This window comes from Rana temporaria, chromosome 6 (genome assembly GCF_905171775.1).
Source record: "Rana temporaria chromosome 6, aRanTem1.1, whole genome shotgun sequence".
NCBI classification, from domain to species: Eukaryota; Metazoa; Chordata; class Amphibia; order Anura; family Ranidae; genus Rana; species Rana temporaria.
The window spans coordinates 222,153,623-222,174,564 of record NC_053494.1 but is presented as its reverse complement, the minus strand read 5'-3'; the positions used below and the strand labels follow the sequence as shown (position 1 = coordinate 222,174,564).

Below are 20,942 nucleotides of genomic sequence, written 5' to 3'. Positions count from 1 at the left end.
GATCAGGTAAGTTTTGATCAGGTCAGCCCCCTCAAGGAAAAGCTTCCATTTCTTTCAGCTTGCTACTTTGGCATTGGCATCCACCAACCTGATTTCCCAGTTTCGATAACCATGGTCACCAGGACCAGATTTGATGCCCAACACTTTTATTTCCTGCTGGGGCTCTGGGAAGGCATCCGGAAGTTCAAAGCTTTCACCCTCCTCAACCATCCAGAAAACCTCACTCTTCTCAGGGTTGACTTTAGAGCCAGAAGCTTCCATGTACTGCTCTATCGCAGAAACCACCTCCTGCGCCACCTCTGTTCTAGAGATAGCAGGCACATCATCGGCATAGGCCACGGCCCTCTAAGATGGCAATCCAGCAATGCCCAAAAGCACCCCGCACAATGATCTAACCTCTAGCCTTCTTTTGAAGGGGTCGATTGTGAATGCATTTAGCAGGGGGCTCAAAGGACACCCTTAGTGCACACTAGAACCAACCTCAAAAATCCATCTAATCCAACCATAGAGGGGTTCTCTGTTTCAGATTATTTTCACAATTATTAACCTCTTCCCACTGGACATAAGCATATATGTGGCCTCTCGATGGGTGGGCTTTAACGTCGAGAGGTCGCATATATGTGGCCCTATGTAAACACAAAATTGTGCTGAAAGTGCGCGCTCCCAGAACATTCACCGGCGGGGACCGGAAAACACTTAAACCATACTTGCGATCGGGAGCTTTCTGAACATGTGATCATTGTGACAGCCAATCACAGCAATCGCATGACCCGAATGCCCTCCTCCCACCATTTTGAAGTTCTTTAAGGGCTGGAAGACAGTGGCGGGAAGGGGTTAAACTGTTTTGCCGCTGGCAGAGCTGAACCAGTGGACGTCAATATCATTCCCATCTATTGGAACCAGCACTTTCTTGACTTTTCAAAAGATTTGGTGGCATATGAGAGTTTCCAATTTAGTACAGAGTCTTCAAGAAGTTATTAGGTCCTTCACCACAGTGACAGGGACACCATCAAGGTAATGGAGATCTCATGTTCATGGTGCTGTTGTTAGTCTAGAGTAGCCTTTCCCCTTTTTACCACTGAGGAACTATTAAAATAATTTTTAGACCCTTTGAAAATGGATAAGTTTTGGCAGTGGGAAAATGTCCTTTACATTGGTGGCCAGTGGTGAGAATTCCTCCCTTTCACAAGGTTGTAAAGATCAATGGTGTCATGCAACTGGTTCTGCCAAATGGTGTTGGCTTTGGAACTATGCAGACACCATCAAATATGGGAGATCAATCAGCCACAGCTTAGGGAACCTCTATCTATATTTGGAGGAGCTCCATGGAACCCTGGCTGAAAATGACTGGTCTGGAGGTTGAATATTCCAAAATGGCCATTGGGGTGGTGAAGTATCCATCTCCTCATCCCCAGCATGCACAGAGCCATTATTGGGTGCATGGAGATGGTGCTGGAGCTGCGTTGGGAAGAGTTCCATCCGAATAGCAGAGGTGAGGAATTTGGACCTTGTATCCTGCGGGAATGTCTCTTTATAGAAGGTATCCTTGTAGTGCATAAGATTATAGAAAGCCTCTCCACCATCCTACTAGACCCCGGCCACCTCACTTCCAAAGTCACATTAGTTTTTCTTGCTGTATAATGGACATTTTCTTGTGTTATGTATTTACAGACATCTACAAGTCAACTGGCAATCAACATGGATGCTTCCGCTAGCGGGGCCACCAACAGACAAGCAGGGGGGACGGGATCAAGTACGTTTATGCAATATGAATCTATTTCTGTTATAGAGCGTTTATTCCCCCAGACAATTCTACATACAGTATGTTATAATGTACAAAGGAAGCTTCATATCAGATACTATATGACCAAAAGTCAGTGAACCCCACTTTTTCTTCCATGCTATTGAAAAAAATCTTGGCAACCCTAGACGGCTCTTCTGACCTTTTTCCTCTTTCTTTCGGAAATTCCGTTTCGTCTGTATGGAATTCTAACGGAGAAAAAAACATGCATGTTCGAAAACAATTCGATGCATGCTCGGAAGCATTGAACTTAATTTTTCTCAGCTCGTCGTAGTGTTGTACATCACCGCGTTTTTGACGGTCGGAATTTTGTGTGTATGCAAGACAGCTTGAGGGGAATTCCGACGGAAAAAACGTTCGTGTGTACGCGGCATAACTGAGCTGAAATCCATGTTACCCAAACCTGGTCTACATCACAAACTATTTGTTCACAATTTATATTTCCGCTTTTATTTTTTATTTTTTGTTTCAACTTTTAGAGGTGTTTGTGACGTAATTTTTCTCTTTTCTTTCTCTGTAGAATCTTTTACATCACCAAAAGCACCGAAGCCGGCTCAGAAGCTCGCCGCCTTCCAGTTGATGGACGGCATTGAGCCCGTGGTGTTCAGCTTGTGTGCTGCAGATAAAAGGAGCGTGGACGAGACGAAGGCTTGGCTACACAAGATGATCAACAGTGAGCAGGGAGAGAAGGTGATCACAGAGGAATGTATCTCCGAATTAGAAGAAGCCGACGTGCAGAAGATCTCCGACCTCCAGAAAAAGTTTCAGGTTTTTGTCATTTACAAACCACCCGACCCCTCCATCCGGATTGTGGGCCTCACCCGGGACGTCCTACCTGTGTCCGGGGAGATCGAAAAGATTGTAAACCGGGTGAAAGACAGAAAGGATCGGGCAGCGGAGCTCACCGGGAAACTGGTGGAATGGAGATATGACAATGGAGGAACTATGATTCCCTTCGACAAGATGACAAACCTGGAGCTGGAAGAGGCAAAAAATGACAAGAAGGTCCAGATCACAATCCAGATCCGAGGAAACCAATATACTGTCAGTGTACAAGGAGAAACGGCCACAGACCAGCATGGGAACCAAATTCAGATCCAACGTGTTCTGAAACATGGTAATAATGCTTTATTGTTTATTTAATTGCACCAAAATATTCCACAGCAATGGGCTTCATCTGGAGGGAGAAGGATCAGAAATGACCAAGATAGATATGATCTATTGGGTACAGCACCTTCCAAAAGTAAATTCTGTGTTAATTCTTCCATCGTATTTTATAAAATCAACTAAAAACTACATCTGGCATTGCTGGGAAGAGTCGCCTCAACCAAGACGGCTGTAGCGTTCCTTCCACAGGAGATCCTGGACTGTCATGGGCTCTCCTATAGGCTGACAACATTTCCTAACTGCCATTCAGGGACACCCCCCCCCCCCACTCCCCTCCCAAAAAAAGAGGATTTCAAAACTCTCGCTGACGAAGGTTTTAGAACCGAGGTCCCCAACCTTTGGACCCTGGGTTAGGTTGGGGGATGGAAGAATGTAGTCTTGGGGTTGATGGGAAATTTAACGTTGGGTGATTTTGCCAGGTGAATGGCTGGTGTTGGCACTTAAATCATCCAGACACCATGATTGATATGGTGTCAGGATGATCAAATCACATTATTGCTATTACTACATTGTAATATAGTGAGTAACTTGTATAGCGCAACAAATGCGAACTAAATCGCCTCAAGTCGCTTCCCGTCCAGAGTCGTGCTGGTCCTTCAGAAGAGGTGGGTCTTTAGTTTTTTCCTAAAGGCCTGATGGTTTTCCTCCAAGCGGATGGTAGAGGGTAGAGCATTCCAGAGCCGTGGTCCTTGGACTGAAAAATCTACGTTCTCCCTTCGATTTGTAGCGGGATTTAGGAATTTGAAGAAGGTTTTGGTCGGTTGACCGGAGAACGCTCCTGGTGATGTAGGATTTTATTTTCTCGCTTAAGTATTGGGGAGTGGTCCCCTGTATACATTTGTGGGTGAAGCAGAGTGTCTTGAATGTCACCCGATCCTTTACGGGGAGCCAGTGGAGGGATCTCAAGGCCGGGGAGACTGATTCCCACGGCTTTTTACCTGTTACCAGTCTGGCTGCTGTGTTCTGGACGACTTGTAGACGTGCAATCTGGTATTTTGGTAGTCCTAAATAGAGGGAATTTGCGTAGTCGATGAGCTTTGTTTGTCTGCCGCCAGGTGCAGCATGCCACCGTTGTCTGCCGCCAGGTGCAGCTTGTCACTTGCCACTATCGCTAATCTAACACACCAGTGCCCTGACCTCCCAGGGACGGTGAACACCCCCCCCCCCCTTGCTGTGGCTCCTCCCGGTGGCAGTGTAGCACAGGGTTGGGGAGTCCCCTGCTTTAAAGCATGCTGGAGCCCAGAGATGATAAAGGAGGAGGTTTGTGCCTGCAGACGTCAATGGTGGAGGCAAAGCTGGCCCGGAGATGATAGAGGAGGTGGGTGGAGTAGACATCTGTGGTGGAGGCAGAGCTGGCCGTGTGGGGAGCACTAGGTTCGGAGGAGGAGGAAGTTAACTCCGCTTTAAATGCAGGGAGTTGCAGCCGTTATGTCGCCGGTTGTTAGATGCCAGGCGGTTCTAGCAACCAGTGGCCTGGCCAGTAGAAGAGTCTCTCAGGTGATGGTGGAGGCGGACCAAGTGCCAGTGCTATGGCGGGGTCAGCTTCATTCGGGGACCCTGTATTGTCCCAGAATGAAGGTGCCCGGGACCTGGGACAGACCTGCCAATTGTTGGACTGTCCCGGGCAATCTGTTACAGCTTCTTTTTTACTGTGAATTTGTTACTGTTCTGCCTTAATCTTCCCTGAATTGTGCTTTTGTCACTTTTGATGTTTCCATCTTGCGATGCCAAAGACAGCATCTGTTAAAGGGGGGTGGGCAGGTGCAGTCTACTTTCTCCACTGCAGCTGGCGCTCGGCCGCAGTGGCATAGCAGGTGGAGAGAAAGTCAAGAGGAACATTGGCTCCTCTATGGTTTCATCCTTCAAGTCCTAATACTGGCCTGGCGTAGATTCCTAGGGCCTTGATTTGGGTCCCAAGTAGATGAGCCCTCCTCAGTGACATCCTCTCCAGGCAGTAGCCTGGCATTGAAGCCCTTTCTAGAAAGTTGCCCAAATATTTATCTTCTCCTCTCAACTCACATCTCTTAATAACACCCTCAGTGATTAGCAAAGGCAAAAAAATATTCATGATTGACCGCAGGCAATGGGCATATTCTTTAGCTCAGTGGTCATCAACTCCTGTCCTCCAGACCCACTAACAGGCCAGGTTTGCAAGATAACTGAAATACATGACAGGTGATATCATTTGCTGCTCAGTGATTGCCGTATTCTAGTCTGCATCTCCCCCAAGGTAATGCTTAAAACCTGGCCTGTTAGTGGGTCCTGAGGACAGGGTTGATGACCACTGCTTCAGCTTATAGAGGGCTGTGTATAGGAGGTTGTGCACCAAGGTTTTACTTGTCGGGTTTCTCTTCGGGTCCTGACTGCACGTCTTATCTTTCAGGTGGGGAATCTCGGCAACTACCGTCACACTGGAAACCGATGGGTGAGACTCTTGTGATGGAAGTGGACGTTCCTCCAGGAACTCCTGAATACTCCGCCGTACAGCAGAAGTTCCCGAGAAACTGCAGGAACCAAATACTGAAGGTAACGCCTCCGATACCTTGTGGTGAATGATGTCAGTGATAGAACTTCGAGTGGGAGAGATAGTGGTCTGCTCATGGTGTGGGGACTGGAAATGCCAACATTACAGTAAAGATATTTGCCAGCACACCATGGAACGACGAAAATAGCGTCCAAACGGATGATTTGTTTTTATTTTATTTTTTTTCCAACTCAGAGAATACTAATCGGAGACATAATCAATTTTGCGTTCATACGCTGTCTCCATCCTGGTTCGCATCATGGTAGTGATCATGCAATAAATCAGTGTTGAGCGGAATACGCCATATTCGATTTCGTGATATATCACGAATATATAGACGAATATTTGTGAAATATTCGCTAAAATCGAATATTCGTGATATTTTATAAAAAAATAAAAATTTGCGAAATTTCGCTAATTCGAATGCAAAATTTGATTGCGAAATTTTGACAACTGTGGTAGGAGAACTCTGATTGGCTCTGATGCAAAAGAAGGGCGGAGAAAGTATTCGCAAATATTCGGAAATCGAATATTGGTGATATTTTATCGAAATTTCGCTAATGCGAAATTGATTGCGAGAATTTGACAACTCTGATTGGCTCTGATGCAAAAGCAGGGCGGAGAAAGTATTCGCGAATATTCGGAAATCGAATATTGGTGATATTTTATCGAAATTTCGCTAATGCGAATGCGAAATTGATTGCGAGATTTTGACAACTGTGGTAGGAGAACTCTGATTGGCTCTGATGCAAAAGAAGGGCGGAGAAAGTATTTGCGAATATTCGGAAATCGAATATTCGCGATTGCGAATATTCGGCAACATAAAAGGATCGCCTCAGCTTAGCTACTCGGCCCAGGGTCTCTAATCATACCAGCAATGCTTTTAGACGTCGATAGGATGTGATGTGTTTTAAAAATAAATTTGAAAAAATACGAATATTCGGAATAGCGAATTTTGGCCGCGAAATTCGAGTTATTCGCGAATATTCGAATATGCCATATTCGTAACGAATATTCGAAATGCGAATATTCGTGAGCAACACTATAAATCATCCGTTTGGACGCTATTTTCGTCTATCCATGGTGTGCTGGCAAATATCTTTACTGTGACGTGCACCAGTATCCAGCTGGTTGTTGCTACGAGCACCCAAATCCAAGAGCGTATCCAGGACCGTGTGCGATGGGAATATGAAGTATGGAAATGCCAACATGGCCCTGGAGACTGGTGCTGAATAAGTGCAGTGGCATAGCGTGGGTTGTCAGCGCCCGGGGCAAGGCAAGTAATTTGCGCCCCCCTAACCTATGGACTTTTCGCACTCCCTGAGCCCCTTCCCTTCCTACAATAGTTCTGACCAACCTGATTCCTAAACTATCCTACCTGACCCCTGATCTACCTGATTCCTATACTGACCTACCTGACCACTAATCTACCTGATTCCTATACTGACGACTACATTAACCTCTACACTGACCTCCATGATTCATACATCGACCACTACACTATACAATACACTGACCCATCTATACCTGTATTGGGTGGAACACTCTGGAGTTCATTGGTAGAACATTGTATACATCTGAGCCTTTGTATGTCCTCCCAGATTCTGCGAGTACAGAACAGAGATCTCTGGCTCAACTACCAGATAAAGAAGCAGAACATCGACTCCAAGAACGGATCCACCACCAATGAGAGCGAGCTTTTCCATGGGACCGACTTTGCCTCCATCCAACACGTCAATCATTACGGATTTAACTGGAGCTACGCCGGGAGGAACGGTGAGAGATTGTAGAGGAACAATTAGATTATTAGTCTGGTCTGTAAGGTTAGACACATCTTCATGTCTTTCTAAATACAAATAGCTGGATTCAGGTAGGGCGGCGTAATTTTGACCCGGCGTAGCGTATCGTATTTACGCTACGCCGCCGTAAGTCAGAGAGGCAAGTGCTGTATTCACAAAGCACTTGCCTCCTAAGTTACGGCGGCGTAGTGTAAATGGGCCGGCCTAAGCGCGCCTAATTCAAATGAGGAACAGGGGGGCGTGTTTTATGTAAATGATTCGTGACCGGATGTGATTGACGTTTTTAACGAACGGCGCATGCGCCGTCCGTGGACATATCCCAGTGTGCATTGCTCCAAAGTACGCCGCAAGGACGTATTGGTTTCGACGTGAACATAAATTACGTCCAGCCCCATTCACGGACAAATTACGCAAATGACGTAAACATTTCAAAATTCGACGCGGGAACGACGTCCATACTTAACATTGGCTAGGCCAGCTATTTGTTCGACTAACTTTACGCCGGAAAAAGCCTTTACGGCGAAAAAAAAAAGCGCCGGGCGCACGTACGTTTCTGAAAAGGCGTATCTAGCTCATTTGCAAATTCTACGCCAAAATCAACGGAAGCGCAACCTAGCGGCCAGCGTAAATATGCACTTTAAGATACGATGGCGTAGGAGACTTACGCCGCTTGTATCTTAGCCTAATTTAAGCGTATCTGGTTTCCAGAATAAGCTTACATAGATTCAGTGTTATGACGGCGTATCTACTGATACGCCGGCGTAAACGTACCTGAATCTAGCTAAAAGAATGTAAGTGGCTGTTAATATCAATAAGATGGTAGATTGATGATCCGGAGAGTCGCAGAGAGCCTTAGGGGTTCAGAAAGGTTTTCCCTGTTGCAGCAAATTGGATCAAGCCGTAGAAGACCTTTCTGTGGATCTTCTGCAGGTTCTGAGGATGCAGGATCTTCATTTGTTTCTGAACTTGATGGACTTCTTGTGTTTGTTGTTTTTTTTAAACCTTGGTAACTCAGAAGCTGACACCAGAGATGACTCCTCCATATACAATCCATAAGATATCTCCACCAGGTTTCATCTCTCTCTGTGTCCCTGTTAAGGAGATTTTGTCTGACTTCCAAGCATGGTGACACCCCATCGCTCCTCGGACACAAAGATTTTCACCAAACGAGGGAACGGTGGGAAATCTGCAGTGGTGCCGACAGTAATAAAAACCTTTGAATTGGGGAAGAAGAAAAGAGCCCCATGAGACCTCTAATAGTCCAGATAGAGTTTATGAGTTGTAGAGTGTGACGGGAGGGCCCATGGAACCCAAATGTCCTTGGAAAGGTTGGGAACCCTTGTTTCAGCTCCCCATGCACCTCTTATGTCTATCCTGGCACGGAGTGACTGAGAAAATATATCTCGGATTACTTAAAATGGGACAGTAATATTTATCCACAATATCTCCCAGGATAGATGTAAAGACTATTCTTGGTTTGTTTGATTCTGAACTCAACATGTTAGGTGAGAGAGCCGATCACATTGGCCTCTGTACAATGTAGGAGACGGGTGACTCCTGCTGGAGCTCCTGCTATTGTGAGAAGGTGTCCTGTGTTTATACTTATGATAATGTATCATCTACTGTGTGAAGCTCGGTGACAACAAGTCTGACCTGTAGTGACATCCTGATTTATCATAACAATGCCCAGGAGGGCACAGAGTCACATCGGCTGCTTTAAGGGATTAGTTAATTAGCTCATGTTAATTTATATTTCTGGTTACAGGTGTATTGTTAGAGTAATATGAGCAGGAGGGGGGAACCTCCTCTTCTACTGTATATAAGACTTGTATTCTGGTTCTAATAAACAGTCCATGTTCAGCAACTAAACAAGTATCGTCTTGTTTGTAGTTGTCGGCGGTTGGAATATCTGATATCTAGATTTAGACTGGGAGGAAGCGCTATATGACGAAAGCACTCAAGTGGAGTGTGGGACGTTTCGTTTTAAGAAAACACCAACGCATTTCAGCAGTGTAAAGACACTTTATCAGGACTTTTACTTACTTTTAGCTAAAAGGAATCTGGCTCCAAGATCAAATCCTGTTACCAGTGATTGGAGCATATTTATATTTTATTGATTTTATTTTGGATTCAGATACACTTCAGCTAAAAGTCTAAAGCAGGGGTCTCCAAACATTCTAAACAAAGGGCCGGTCTATTGTCCTTCAAACTCTTGGAGGACCGGACTTTGGTCAGCGGGAGTGAAAATTTTTCCTGACATCAGTGGGAGTAAACATCTGGTATTAGGGGGAGGAATAGTGCCCCATTGCTGGTATCATAAGGAGGAATAGTGCCCCGTTAATGGTGGCAAAGGGAGAAATGGTGCTCCATTGTCGGTGTCAGATGGCAGAAAAGTGCCTCGTATCATTGGGAGGGATAGTGCTCCAAGGGTCGGATAAAGGCAAGCAAAGGGCCTCAGTTTGGAGACCACTGGTCTAAAGCCTTGATAAAGGGGTTCTCTAAACCCCCAAAACATGTTGGAGTTTATTTTCTAACGAACTCTATCTGGACTATGAAAAATCTTGTGGCTCTCCCTTATTTATTTTTTTAAAGACTCTACCCCAATGACTCAGCCTTTTGGCCACTTGAGTACTGCCTGGATCCAGTAAGGTTTCTCACACCCAACTGGTATACCTACCTATAAAAAAGTGCAGGACCTCCCAAACCAGACAGAGGCTATTACATTCCCCGCACTCCGTCCATAACTAAGCTGGGCTTTATTATCTCTCTAATACCGAGAGATAACACAGAGTACAGTAGAGTATGACCTCCTCATCACGTCCTATATGTTGTGAGGTGTATCCGAAGGCCTATTCACACCAAGTCCATAGAGCAAGTGGCGTAGCTTTGGGGGTGTGGAGGGGGCCGTGGCCCCTGAGCGTGACATTTAGGGGGGGGAAATTTCATGCCAGTAGTGTCACTACTGGCTGCCGCCTACTAATTCTAATTTCCTGTCCCCCCCCCCCCCGTGCTCCGGCTGCCATATTCAGTGTCCGGTGCCCTGTGATTGGGTTTATGGGGGGGTCATGTGCGGCTGTTCTGTCCGCGATTGCTCCTGAAGTCCCGCCTCTGCACATGACCTCCAATCACAGTGCGCCGGACACTGAACATGACGGCTGGAGCGCAGGGGGGAGACGAAAGAGAGAGACCCTGTATATGTAGTGTCAGTATAGGAAGACTGTAGGCTGGACAGTGTGGTGGGCAGTGTAGTTCTCAGTGTGGTGGGCAGTGTAGTGTAGTGGGCAGTGTAGTTCTCAGTGTGGCGGGCAGTGTAGTTCTCGGTGTAGTGGGCAGTGTAGTTCTCAGTGTAGTGGGCAATTTAGTTCTCAGTGTGGTGGGCAGTGTAGTTCTCGGTGTAGTGGGCAGTGTAGTGGGCAGTGTAGGTCTCGGTGTAGTGGGCAGTGTAGTGTAGTGGGTAGTGTAGTTCTCGGTGTAGTTCTCGGTGTAGTGGGCAGTGTAGTTCTCGGTGTGGTGTGTAGTGTAGTGTAGTGGGCAGTGTAGGTCTCGGTGTAGTGGGCAGTGTAGTTCTCGGTGTGGTGTGTAGTGTAGTGGTTAGTGTAGTTGTCAGTGTAGTTCTCGGTGTAGTATAGTGGTCAGTTTAGTTTTCGGTGTAGTGTAGTGGTCAGTGTAGTTCTCAGTGTAATGTAGTGGGCTGTGTAGTGTAGTGGACAGTATAATGGTCGGTGTAGTTCTCGGTGTAGTGTAGTGGGCAGTGTAGTGTAGTGGGCAGTGTAGTGTAGTGGGCAGTGTCTTTCTCAGTGTAGTGGGCACTGTAGTTTAGTGTAGTGGGCAGTGTAGTGGGCAGTGTAGTGTAGTGGGCAGTGTCTTTCTCAGTGTAGTGGGCACTGTAGTGTAGTGTAGTGGGCAGTGTAGTGGGCAGTGTAGTGTAGTGGGCAGTGTCTTTCTCAGTGTAGTGGGCACTGTAGTGTAGTGTAGTGGGCAGTGTAGTGTAGTGGGCAGTGTAGTGTAGTGGGCAGTGTAGTGTAGTGTAGTGTAGTGGGCAGTGTCGGTCTCGGTGTAGTGGGCACTGTAGTGTAGTGTAGTGTAGTGGGCAGTGTAGTGTAGTGGGCAGTGTCTTTCTCAGTGTAGTGGGCACTGTAGTGTAGTGTAGTGGGCAGTGTAGTGTAGTGGGCAGTGTAGTGTAGTGGGCAGTGTAGTGTAGTGGGCAGTGTCGGTCTCGGTGTAGTGGGCACTGTAGTGTAGTGGGCAGTGTAGTGTAGTGTAGTGTGTAGTGTAGTGTAGTGGGCAGTGTAGTGTAGTGGGCACTGTAGTGTAGTGTAGTGGGCAGTGTCTTTCTCAGTGTAGTGGGCACTGTAGTGTAGTGTAGTGGGCAGTGTCGTTCTCAGTGTAGTGGTCAGAAAAGGAATCGGGTTGGTTAGAACTTTTGTATTTGAAGGGACTCGGGGGCGCAAATTGCTTGCCTTGCCCCGGGTGCTGACTCTACCCCACTGCATAGAGCTGCATTTTCCCGTTTCCAATTCTTCCCCACCCATGTTCTACATGAAAATTGAAGATTCAGAGTTTGTAATGCTGTGACACACGGTGGGATTCCAGGCTCCTCTCTCTCCCCTTCTCTCCTGCTGCCCCTCTTCTCTGGAATTCTCCCTTTTTAGAGATATTAATCTTTGACTTTTTTCTTTCTTTTTGAACAGCGGCTGATTATGGAAATGGAACGTATTTTGCTGTAAATGCGGATAACGTGGCTGATGACGCATTGTCCAAACCTGATGGAAATGGACAGAAGCACATGTACCTGGCCCGGGTTCTTACCGGACTCTACTGTGTTGGACGCCATGGGATGATAACCCCTCCAGCTAAAGATACAGCCGACCCCACCGACCTTTATGACAGCGTGACGGATAACGTCCAGAATCCTTCCATGTTTGTGATATTTAATGACATCCAGGCCTACCCCGAATATCACATCGTCTTCCAGTGATGACCTATGACTGTGTCCGGGGATCACCCAGACAGATACTCCGGAAAATCTCTGTTTTGGTGTCACTCTGTCTTATTGGCAGGACTGCTGTTAGAAATCTTGGGGCCCCGTACCGCCGACCTTTCAGGCCCCCCCCACAAAAATATCAATATATTTTACTAAAAATACATGGAAATCCTTATTAGAGGAATGCGCATAACTTACAAGATTTCTGTTAAATCTAAAAGATAAATCTGTGTTGTGTGATAAATAAAGCTCTGTGTGTGAAGGAGGTGTCGGGGGCTCATTTTCATGGGCGCTGCGTCCTCTACAGGGGGGGGGGGGAATTATCTGTGTGTGTTTTTCTTTCTTTCAAATGTGGCGAATTGCTCCTCCCAGGGTGAGGTAAAGATGACACACTGCCCCACCCCCCAATTGTGGGTATTCTGTCTCAGCATAAATCCCTCCCACTCCAAAAAAAAAAAAAAACACTAATCAGCACATTCATCCACTAAGAAAAAATTCAATCTGCAAGCCAAAATTCTCCCCAAACAAAAAATGCAAATATTCCCCCTCCTCCGTGGTCAAATCTCTGCACCCATCCCCCATCCCGCCTCCCAGCTCAAATCCCACTGCAATCCCCCTCTAGCAGAAATCTCCCTCATCCCAAAAAGAAAAGAAATCGCCTGCCTAGCACACATCCTCTGTTTTCCCCAATCTTCCATTCTAACACAGATCTTCTCCCCCTCCCCTCCCCTCCCCCTCCCAGCACAAGTCCCCCCTCCCCTATCCAATCCCCACCCCCCAGCACACATCCTCTGTTTTCCCCAATCTTCCATTCTAACACAGATCTTCTCCCCCTCCCCTCCCCTCCCCCTCCCAGCACAAGTCCCCCCTCCCCTATCCAATCCCCACCCCCCCCAGCAAAAATCCTCTTTTCCTAGAACAAACATTCCCCCCCAATCCCCCATCCTGGCTCAAATCTCGCAACCCCCCCCCCCCCCCATTCCAGCACACATCTCTCTCTCCCCCTCCCAGCACACATCTCTCCCCCTCCCAGCACACATCTCTCCCCCTCCCAGCACACATCTCTCTCTCCCCCTCCCAGCACACATCTCTCTCTCCCCCTCCCAGCACACATCTCTCTCTCCCCCTCCCAGCACACATCTCTCCCCCTCCCAGCACACATCTCTCTCTCCCCCTCCCAGCACACATCTCTCCCCCTCCCAGCACACATCTCTCCCCCTCCCAGCACACATCTCTCCCCCTCCCAGCACACATCTCTCCCCCTCCCAGCACACATCTCTCACCCTCCCAGCACACATCTCTCCCCCTCCCAGCACACATCTCTCCCCCTCCCAGCACACATCTCTCCCCCTCCCAGCACACATCTCTCTCTCCCCCTCCCAGCACACATCTCTCTCTCCCCCTCCCAGCACACATCTCTCTCTCCCCCTCCCAGCACACATCTCTCCCCCTCCCAGCACACATCTCTCCCCCTCCCAGCACACATCTCTCCCCCTCCCAGCACACATCTCTCCCCCTCCCAGCACACATCTCTCCCCCTCTCAGCACACATCTCTCCCCCTCCCAGCACACATCTCTCCCCCTCTCCCAGCACACATCTCTCCCCCTCCCAGCACACATCTGTCCCCCTCCCAGCACACATCTCTCACCCTCCCAGCACACATCTCTCTCTCCCCCTCCCAGCACACATCTCTCACCCTCCCAGCACACATCTCTCCCCCTCCCAGCACACATCTCTCACCCTCCCAGCACACATCTCTCTCTCCCCCTCCCAGCACACATCTCTCACCCTCCCAGCACACATCTCTCCCCCTCCCAGCACACATCTCTCACCCTCCCAGCACACATCTCTCCCCCTCCCAGCACACATCTCTCCCCCTCCCAGCACACATCTCTCCCCCTCCCAGCACACATCTCTCCCCCTCCCAGCACACATCTCTCCCCCTCCCAGCACACATCTCTCTCTCCCCCTCCCAGCACACATCTCTCCCCCTCCCAGCACACATCTCTCCCCCTCCCAGCACACATCTCTCCCCCTCCCAGCACACATCTCTCACCCTCCCAGCACACATCTCTCCCCCTCCCAGCACACATCTCTCCCCCTCCCAGCACACATCTCTCCCCCTCCCAGCACACATCTCTCTCTCCCCCTCCCAGCACACATCTCTCTCTCCCCCTCCCAGCACACATCTCGCCCCCTCCCAGCACACATCTCTCTCTCCCCCTCCCAGCACACATCTCTCCCCCTCCCAGCACACATCTCTCCCCCTCCCAGCACACATCTCTCTCTCCCCCTCCCAGCACACATCTCTCTCTCCCCCTCCCAGCACACATCTCTCTCTCCCCCTCCCAGCACACATCTCTCTCTCCCCCTCCCAGCACACATCTCTCACCCTCCCAGCACACATCTCTCCCCCTCCCAGCACACATCTCTCTCTCCCCCTCCCAGCACACATCTCTCTCTCCCCCTCCCAGCACACATCTCTCACCCTCCCAGCACACATCTCTCACCCTCCCAGCACACATCTCTCCCCCTCTCAGCACACATCTCTCCCCCTCCCAGCACACATCTCTCTCTCCCCCTCCCAGCACACAGCTCTCCCCCTCCCAGCACACATCTCTCCCCCTCCCAGCACACATCTCTCCCCCTCCCAGCACACATCTCTCCCCCTCCCAGCACACATCTCTCACCCTCCCAGCACACATCTCTCACCCTCCCAGCACACATCTCTCACCCTCTCAGCACACATCTCTCCCCCTCCCAGCACACATCTCTCTCTCACCCTCCCAGCACACATCTCTCTCTCCCCCTCCCAGCACACAGCTCTCCCCCTCCCAGCACACATCTCTCCCCCTCCCAGCACACATCTCTCCCCCTCCCAGCACACATCTCTCCCCCTCCCAGCACACATCTCTCCCCCTCCCAGCACACATCTCTCACCCTCCCAGCACACATCTCTCTCTCCCCCTCCCAGCACACATCTCTCACCCTCCCAGCACACATCTCTCCCCCTCCCAGCACACATCTCTCCCCCTCCCAGCACACATCTCTCCCCCTCCCAGCACACATCTCTCACCCTCCCAGCACACATCTCTCCCCCTCCCAGCACACATCTCTCCCCCTCCCAGCACACATCTCTCACCCTCCCAGCACACATCTCTCTCTCCCCCTCCCAGCACACATCTCTCCCCCTCCCAGCACACATCTCTCACCCTCCCAGCACACATCTCTCACCCTCCCAGCACACATCTCTCACCCTCCCAGTACACATCTCTCCCCCTCCCAGCACACATCTCTCCCCCTCCCAGCACACATCTCTCCCCCTCCCAGCACACATCTCTCCCCCTCCCAGCACACATCTCTCCCCCTCCCAGCACACATCTCTCCCCCTCCCAGCACACATCTCTCCCCCTCCCAGCACACATCTCTCCCCCTCCCAGCACACATCTCTCCCCCTCCCAGCACACATCTCTCCCCCTCCCAGCACACATCTCTCCCCCTCCCAGCACACATCTCTCCCCCTCCCAGCACACATCTCTCCCCCTCCCAGCACACATCTCTCCCCCTCCCAGCACACATCTCTCCCCCTCCCAGCACACATCTCTCCCCCTCCCAGCACACATCTCTCCCCCTCCCAGCACACATCTCTCCCCCTCCCAGCACACATCTCTCCCCCTCCCAGCACACATCTCTCCCCCTCCCAGCACACATCTCTCCCCCTCCCCCCCTCCCAGCACACATCTCTCCCCCTCCCCCCCTCCCAGCACACATCTCTCCCCCTCCCAGCACACATCTCTCCCCCTCCCAGCACAAACATTCCCCCCAATCCCCCTTCCTGGCTCAAATCTCACAAATCCCCTCCTTATGGCACAGACATTCTGTAGCTTCACCATTGCCCATCAATGCAGCCTGATCAATGCACATCTGCAGCCTCCCAGTTGCCATGCATGCAGATTGATTAATGCCCATCTTAAGGTGGGGGGGGGGCGGGATTAGCGCCGTCAGATTACATACAGTGAGAATCTCCTGTTTACTTGGCGGACTCTTTAATACAAAGTCCCGCCTCCTGGACCGGCTTCTATGTTAGACAGAACAATGGTCCAATGCCGGCCCAGGAGGGGGGACTTCCTATTACAGGAGAGTCTCGCTGTAAGTAATCTGACGGCGCTCGTCCCGCCCCCCTCCCCGTTCCCTCCGTGGCGGCCCAAATTGCAGTATCGTCGTAGAACACATACACACTGGGCCAGATTCATGTACAATGGTGCAGATTTGCACCGGCGTGGCGCATCATTTTTAGACTACACCGGTCCAGCGCGGAGAGGCAGTTAGGTGATTCAAGAAACTTTTTTTGTCTACGATGCCCCAGCGGGGCGGATTTTAGACGGCATAAGGCGGGGTAAGGCCAAATGGGAGTCACCCTATGCTAATGACGTGCCGACCGTGGTGCAGGGGTCACGCCGGGGCGCATCTTAGACCGCACATGCTCAGTGACATCCAGGGGTAAATGCCCCAATCTGCACATGCTCAGAACTGCGCCCTGGCGTGACCCCTGAGCTACGCCGACCCACTACCAACGCCCAGTCCATAAATCAGCCCAGACTTCCGCCCTGCAGGTGCAAATGTACTGAAGCTTTTTTTTTCCAAGCTAGGTCGTTTGCATTGTGGTGGGGCAGTTATGGCTGATGAGGAATCCTCAGGTGGGCGGATGTAATTATTGAGGGCCTCTCCCAACATGGGGACCGCCTCTATGGGCCACACAGTGGCTGCCCCTGGCATGTTGGCACACAGATGTGTTGTCCAGCAAGTGTTGTTGCTCAGTTCGTTTGTAACGCTGCTGCTTTAGCTGCTCTCCAGCTGACCTCTGCAAGTTTGGTGCAAAGTTACCCCTGCTTTTATGAGGTGTAACTTGGCGCCGGAAATTTCAGCTCCGCGCACCGGGAGTAGCCTGCGCCGGTCAAGCTTAAGTTGATGAATCGGCCCAAAAAACTCATTTGCATATTTAAACCACAAAAACCATGGCCGCGCCAGATCCGACCAGCGTAAATCTGCGCCAACGCCGCGCCGGCGTGGAAAGGTTACACCGAGGCGATGAAGTCTATTTGGAGACGTAATCTGGTTCTCTGGGTACAGCGCAGCGATCCGCCGGCGCAAATCTGCACTTACGCCGCGCATCTACCAAAAAAACGGTGTAAGTGCTTCATGAATCTGGCCCACTATTTGCAAACAATTTGCAGGGTGAAAAAGTGAGCACCATACACCAATAAATACAGGAATACATCTGGGATTGGCTCGGGAGGATAGATGCCGGAATGGAGACCCGAGTGGACGCGGCTGACAGCCCAGGACATGACTCCACAGAAAACAAAATGACAAACATTCGATGTACAATAATTTATTTCGATAAATGTAAATGGCTCAGAAATGGACGAGATCTTTTATTACAGACTGAGATCTTTATCCTTATTATATACAAACTGTAACTATGTCATAGCAGGTTTCATTATTATCGGCAGTAGTATTCTTTATGACGTCATACAGAGAAATCTATATACAGAAGAAGGTCCTTTGTCCAGGTATGGAGACACATTGCAGGGAAATTATCCTGAGCGTTCATATTTGAGACAAAATGTGAGAATTGATATATAAATAAAACAGAAATAATTTTCCCGTCCTGTATGGGTGGGCGCTGAGGCTTTGTACACACAGGGGCTGTACACAGAGAGCCTACATGGCCTCAGGCCTCATACACACGACCGAGTTTCTCGGCAAAAACCAGCAAGAAACTTGCTGGGAGATATTTTTTTGCCGAGGAAACCGGTCATGTGCACATTTTGGTCGAGGAAACTGTCGAGAAACTCGACGAGCCAAAAAGAGAGCAAGTTCTCTATTTCCTTGACAGGAATGGAGAAAATTGGCTTTTTCGAGTTCCTCGACAGCCTAATAAGGAACTCGACGTGGAAAACGATGTGTTTCGCCCGTCGAGTTTCTCGGTCGTGTGTACGAGGCTTCAGACTGCCAGGTGATATAATCAGATGAAGCCCAATGTCTGCGGGCAGAGGCGGTTGAAGTAAAATTAACCAAAAAAAAGGTTAATTAAATCCACAAGTGCTTTTTTTTTCACTATTATTTCTTTATATTGGCTTTTAAAATGTACAAATGTAGCAATTTAGAAATTGAATGAAAGGTTTAGCTCTGGGAAACACTTTTCGAAAGATATAAAGTGCATTTTATATACAACTATATGGATCAGACCAACATGACTGACAAATGAGGAGGAATGAGGGACAGGGGGACATTGCTCCTAATCCAGGACAGTCCCTCCTAATCCGGGACAGTTGGGAGCTATGGTAGAAGACCAGCATAGGCGTGTGCACAGGGTGTGCCAGGTGTGCCCGGGCACACCCTAATCACTCTGTACAGCACAGATTCCCCCTAATGCCCTGGGCCCCCCTCTTCCCCCCACACTGCTGCCAGCTTCCCTCCTCTCCTCTCCCATTGGCTGCTGCTGCGGGCACACACAGCGGGATTTTTTAGGATGAGTGGGAAAGGGGCTGGGAAATATGTGATTTACTGCCCCCTTCCCTTTCTGAGTGAACACAGTGAGCGATCGGTAGTGTGTGTTTGAGCTTTGGGGTGCACACCCTAATCCAATAGGCTGCGCACACTTATGAAGACCTGACAACCAACCGTATCATCATTCCAAGACAAGAAATCATTGCACTTCTCCTCAGATTGGACACTGATAATATAAAGCTGTTGTGGCAGAGATGGATGTGCAGTAACCCATAGCAACCAGAGCTCACTTTCGATTGGTTTAGAGCAGTCCGAACAAAAAGAGATGCTGGGTGATTGGCAGGTGGGGGTCACTGCCCTCTGAACATCGCCGTTTCCAATAGTTCTTATTCAAATGTTCACATTAAGGGCCAGATTCTGAAAGGACTTACGACGGCGCAGCGCCATGTATGCCGTCGTAAGTCCTACTCCGACCCGTCGTATCTATGTGCCTGATTCTTAGAATCAGTTACGCATAGATATCCATTAGATCCGACAGGCGTAAGTCTCTTACGTCGTCGGATCTTAACTGCATTTTTTTGTTGACCGCTAGGTGGCGCTTCCGTCGAATTCCGCATCGAGTATGCAAATTAGCTAGATACACAAATTCCCGAACGTACGCGCGGCCGACGCAGTAAAGTTACGACGTTTACGTTAGGCTTTTCCCGGCGTATAGTTGCCCCTGCTATATGAGGCGTATATGCGGCGCACCAATGTTAAGTATGGCCGTCGTTCCCGCATCGAAATTTGAAAAAGTTACGTCGTTTGCGTAAGTCGTCCGTGAATGGGGGCTGGGCGTCATTTACGTTCACGTCAAAACCAATGACGTCCTTGCGGCGTACTTTGGAGCAATGCACACTGGGAAATTCCACGGACGGCAAATGCGCTGTTCCGCAAAAACGTCAATCACGTCGGGTCACAGTAGTTTTACATAAAACACGCCCCCCTGATCCAAATTTGAATTGGGCAGGCTTACGCCGCCGCAACTTACGGAGCAAGTGCTTTGAGAATACAGCACTTGCCCGTCTAAGTTGCGGAGGCGTAACGTAAATCGGATACGTTACGCCCGGGCAAAGATACGCCACTGACTGAGAATCTGGCCCTAAGAAAACACAAATTGTATAATAAAAGAGTTTCTTCCTCTAATAGACGAATAATGAGAGGAGATTCATCCCGGGACATTGGCCTTGGTTCAAACTACTGCATGCTGCATGTAGGGGAGCCCATTCATTTCAACAAAACGCAAGAAAAGGAGTCCCCAACCCCTTTGGAAAATCACACCACTGCAGTACCATGTGGTTTGGCGTGTTCAAAAATGCACGAGTTAGGAACACACGCAAAAGCACCAAATACCAGCAAAATGTGCACATTTTCACATGTGTCAAACCACAAGTCACCACAGCACCATGCGGTCCAGTGTGGCACCCTTTTCCAAAAGGGTCGGAGACTTCTTGCCCCACGTTGAAATGAAATGAATGGGTTGTCCTATATGCTGTAAGTTGAGCCGAGGCTCAATGGTTTCCTAAAGAGAAGCGCGATGCTCTGCATGTTGGGAACACGTGCAAATTTGCGAGACGTGATCCAAGCCTAAGGCTCCATTCACACCTTTGCGTAGGCGTTTTGCGGCGTTTTGTACCGCGACAAATTGCGGCGTTTTGTACCGCGATTTTCCGCAACAAAACACGTCGTTTTTAACCCAATGTTTTTTACAGGTCATTGTCAGCTATGCCGAACGCCGAAGCCGCCTGAATACCCACGACAAAAAAGGGTCCGGGACTTGTTTGAGCTTCACGCGATCGGCGTTCGGCGTGGAGATGTGAACCATCTCCATAGAGATTAATGTTATTTCTCCCCTCCAGCGTATCTGAGCGTCGGGCTTCAGGCGTTTTGTCGCTCAGGTGTGAATGGAGCCTAAGCCCTCATGTCCACTGCTACTTCTAAACCTGAATTTAGGAGCTTTTGGCGTTCTTTGCCAAAGCCCCTGAACTCAACTCAAAAAAAGCCTATGGGGTGGATTTGCTAAAGGCAAATAGACTGAGCACTCAGTTGCTCCAGAGCTTAGTAAATGAGGTTAAGCTTCACTTTGCAAAGAACACAAAACAATGGTCCATGAA

General features: G+C 49.4%; 1 protein-coding gene across 1 annotated transcript in view; it reads left to right on the top strand.

Moving 5' to 3' along the window:
* Window positions 1-12,540, top strand: part of LOC120944301 (protein mono-ADP-ribosyltransferase PARP14-like) — a 575,277-nt gene extending 562,737 nt beyond the window's left edge. Inside the window, exons 15-17 of the mRNA XM_040358333.1 lie at window positions 5,352-5,494; window positions 7,094-7,268; window positions 11,983-12,540. Coding sequence (XP_040214267.1) covers window positions 5,352-5,494; window positions 7,094-7,268; window positions 11,983-12,269 — 605 coding nt within the window. The 3' untranslated portion in view covers window positions 12,270-12,540. The remainder of the gene's footprint in view (window positions 1-5,351; window positions 5,495-7,093; window positions 7,269-11,982) is intronic.
* The last annotated feature ends 8,402 nt before the right edge of the window (window positions 12,541-20,942 follow it).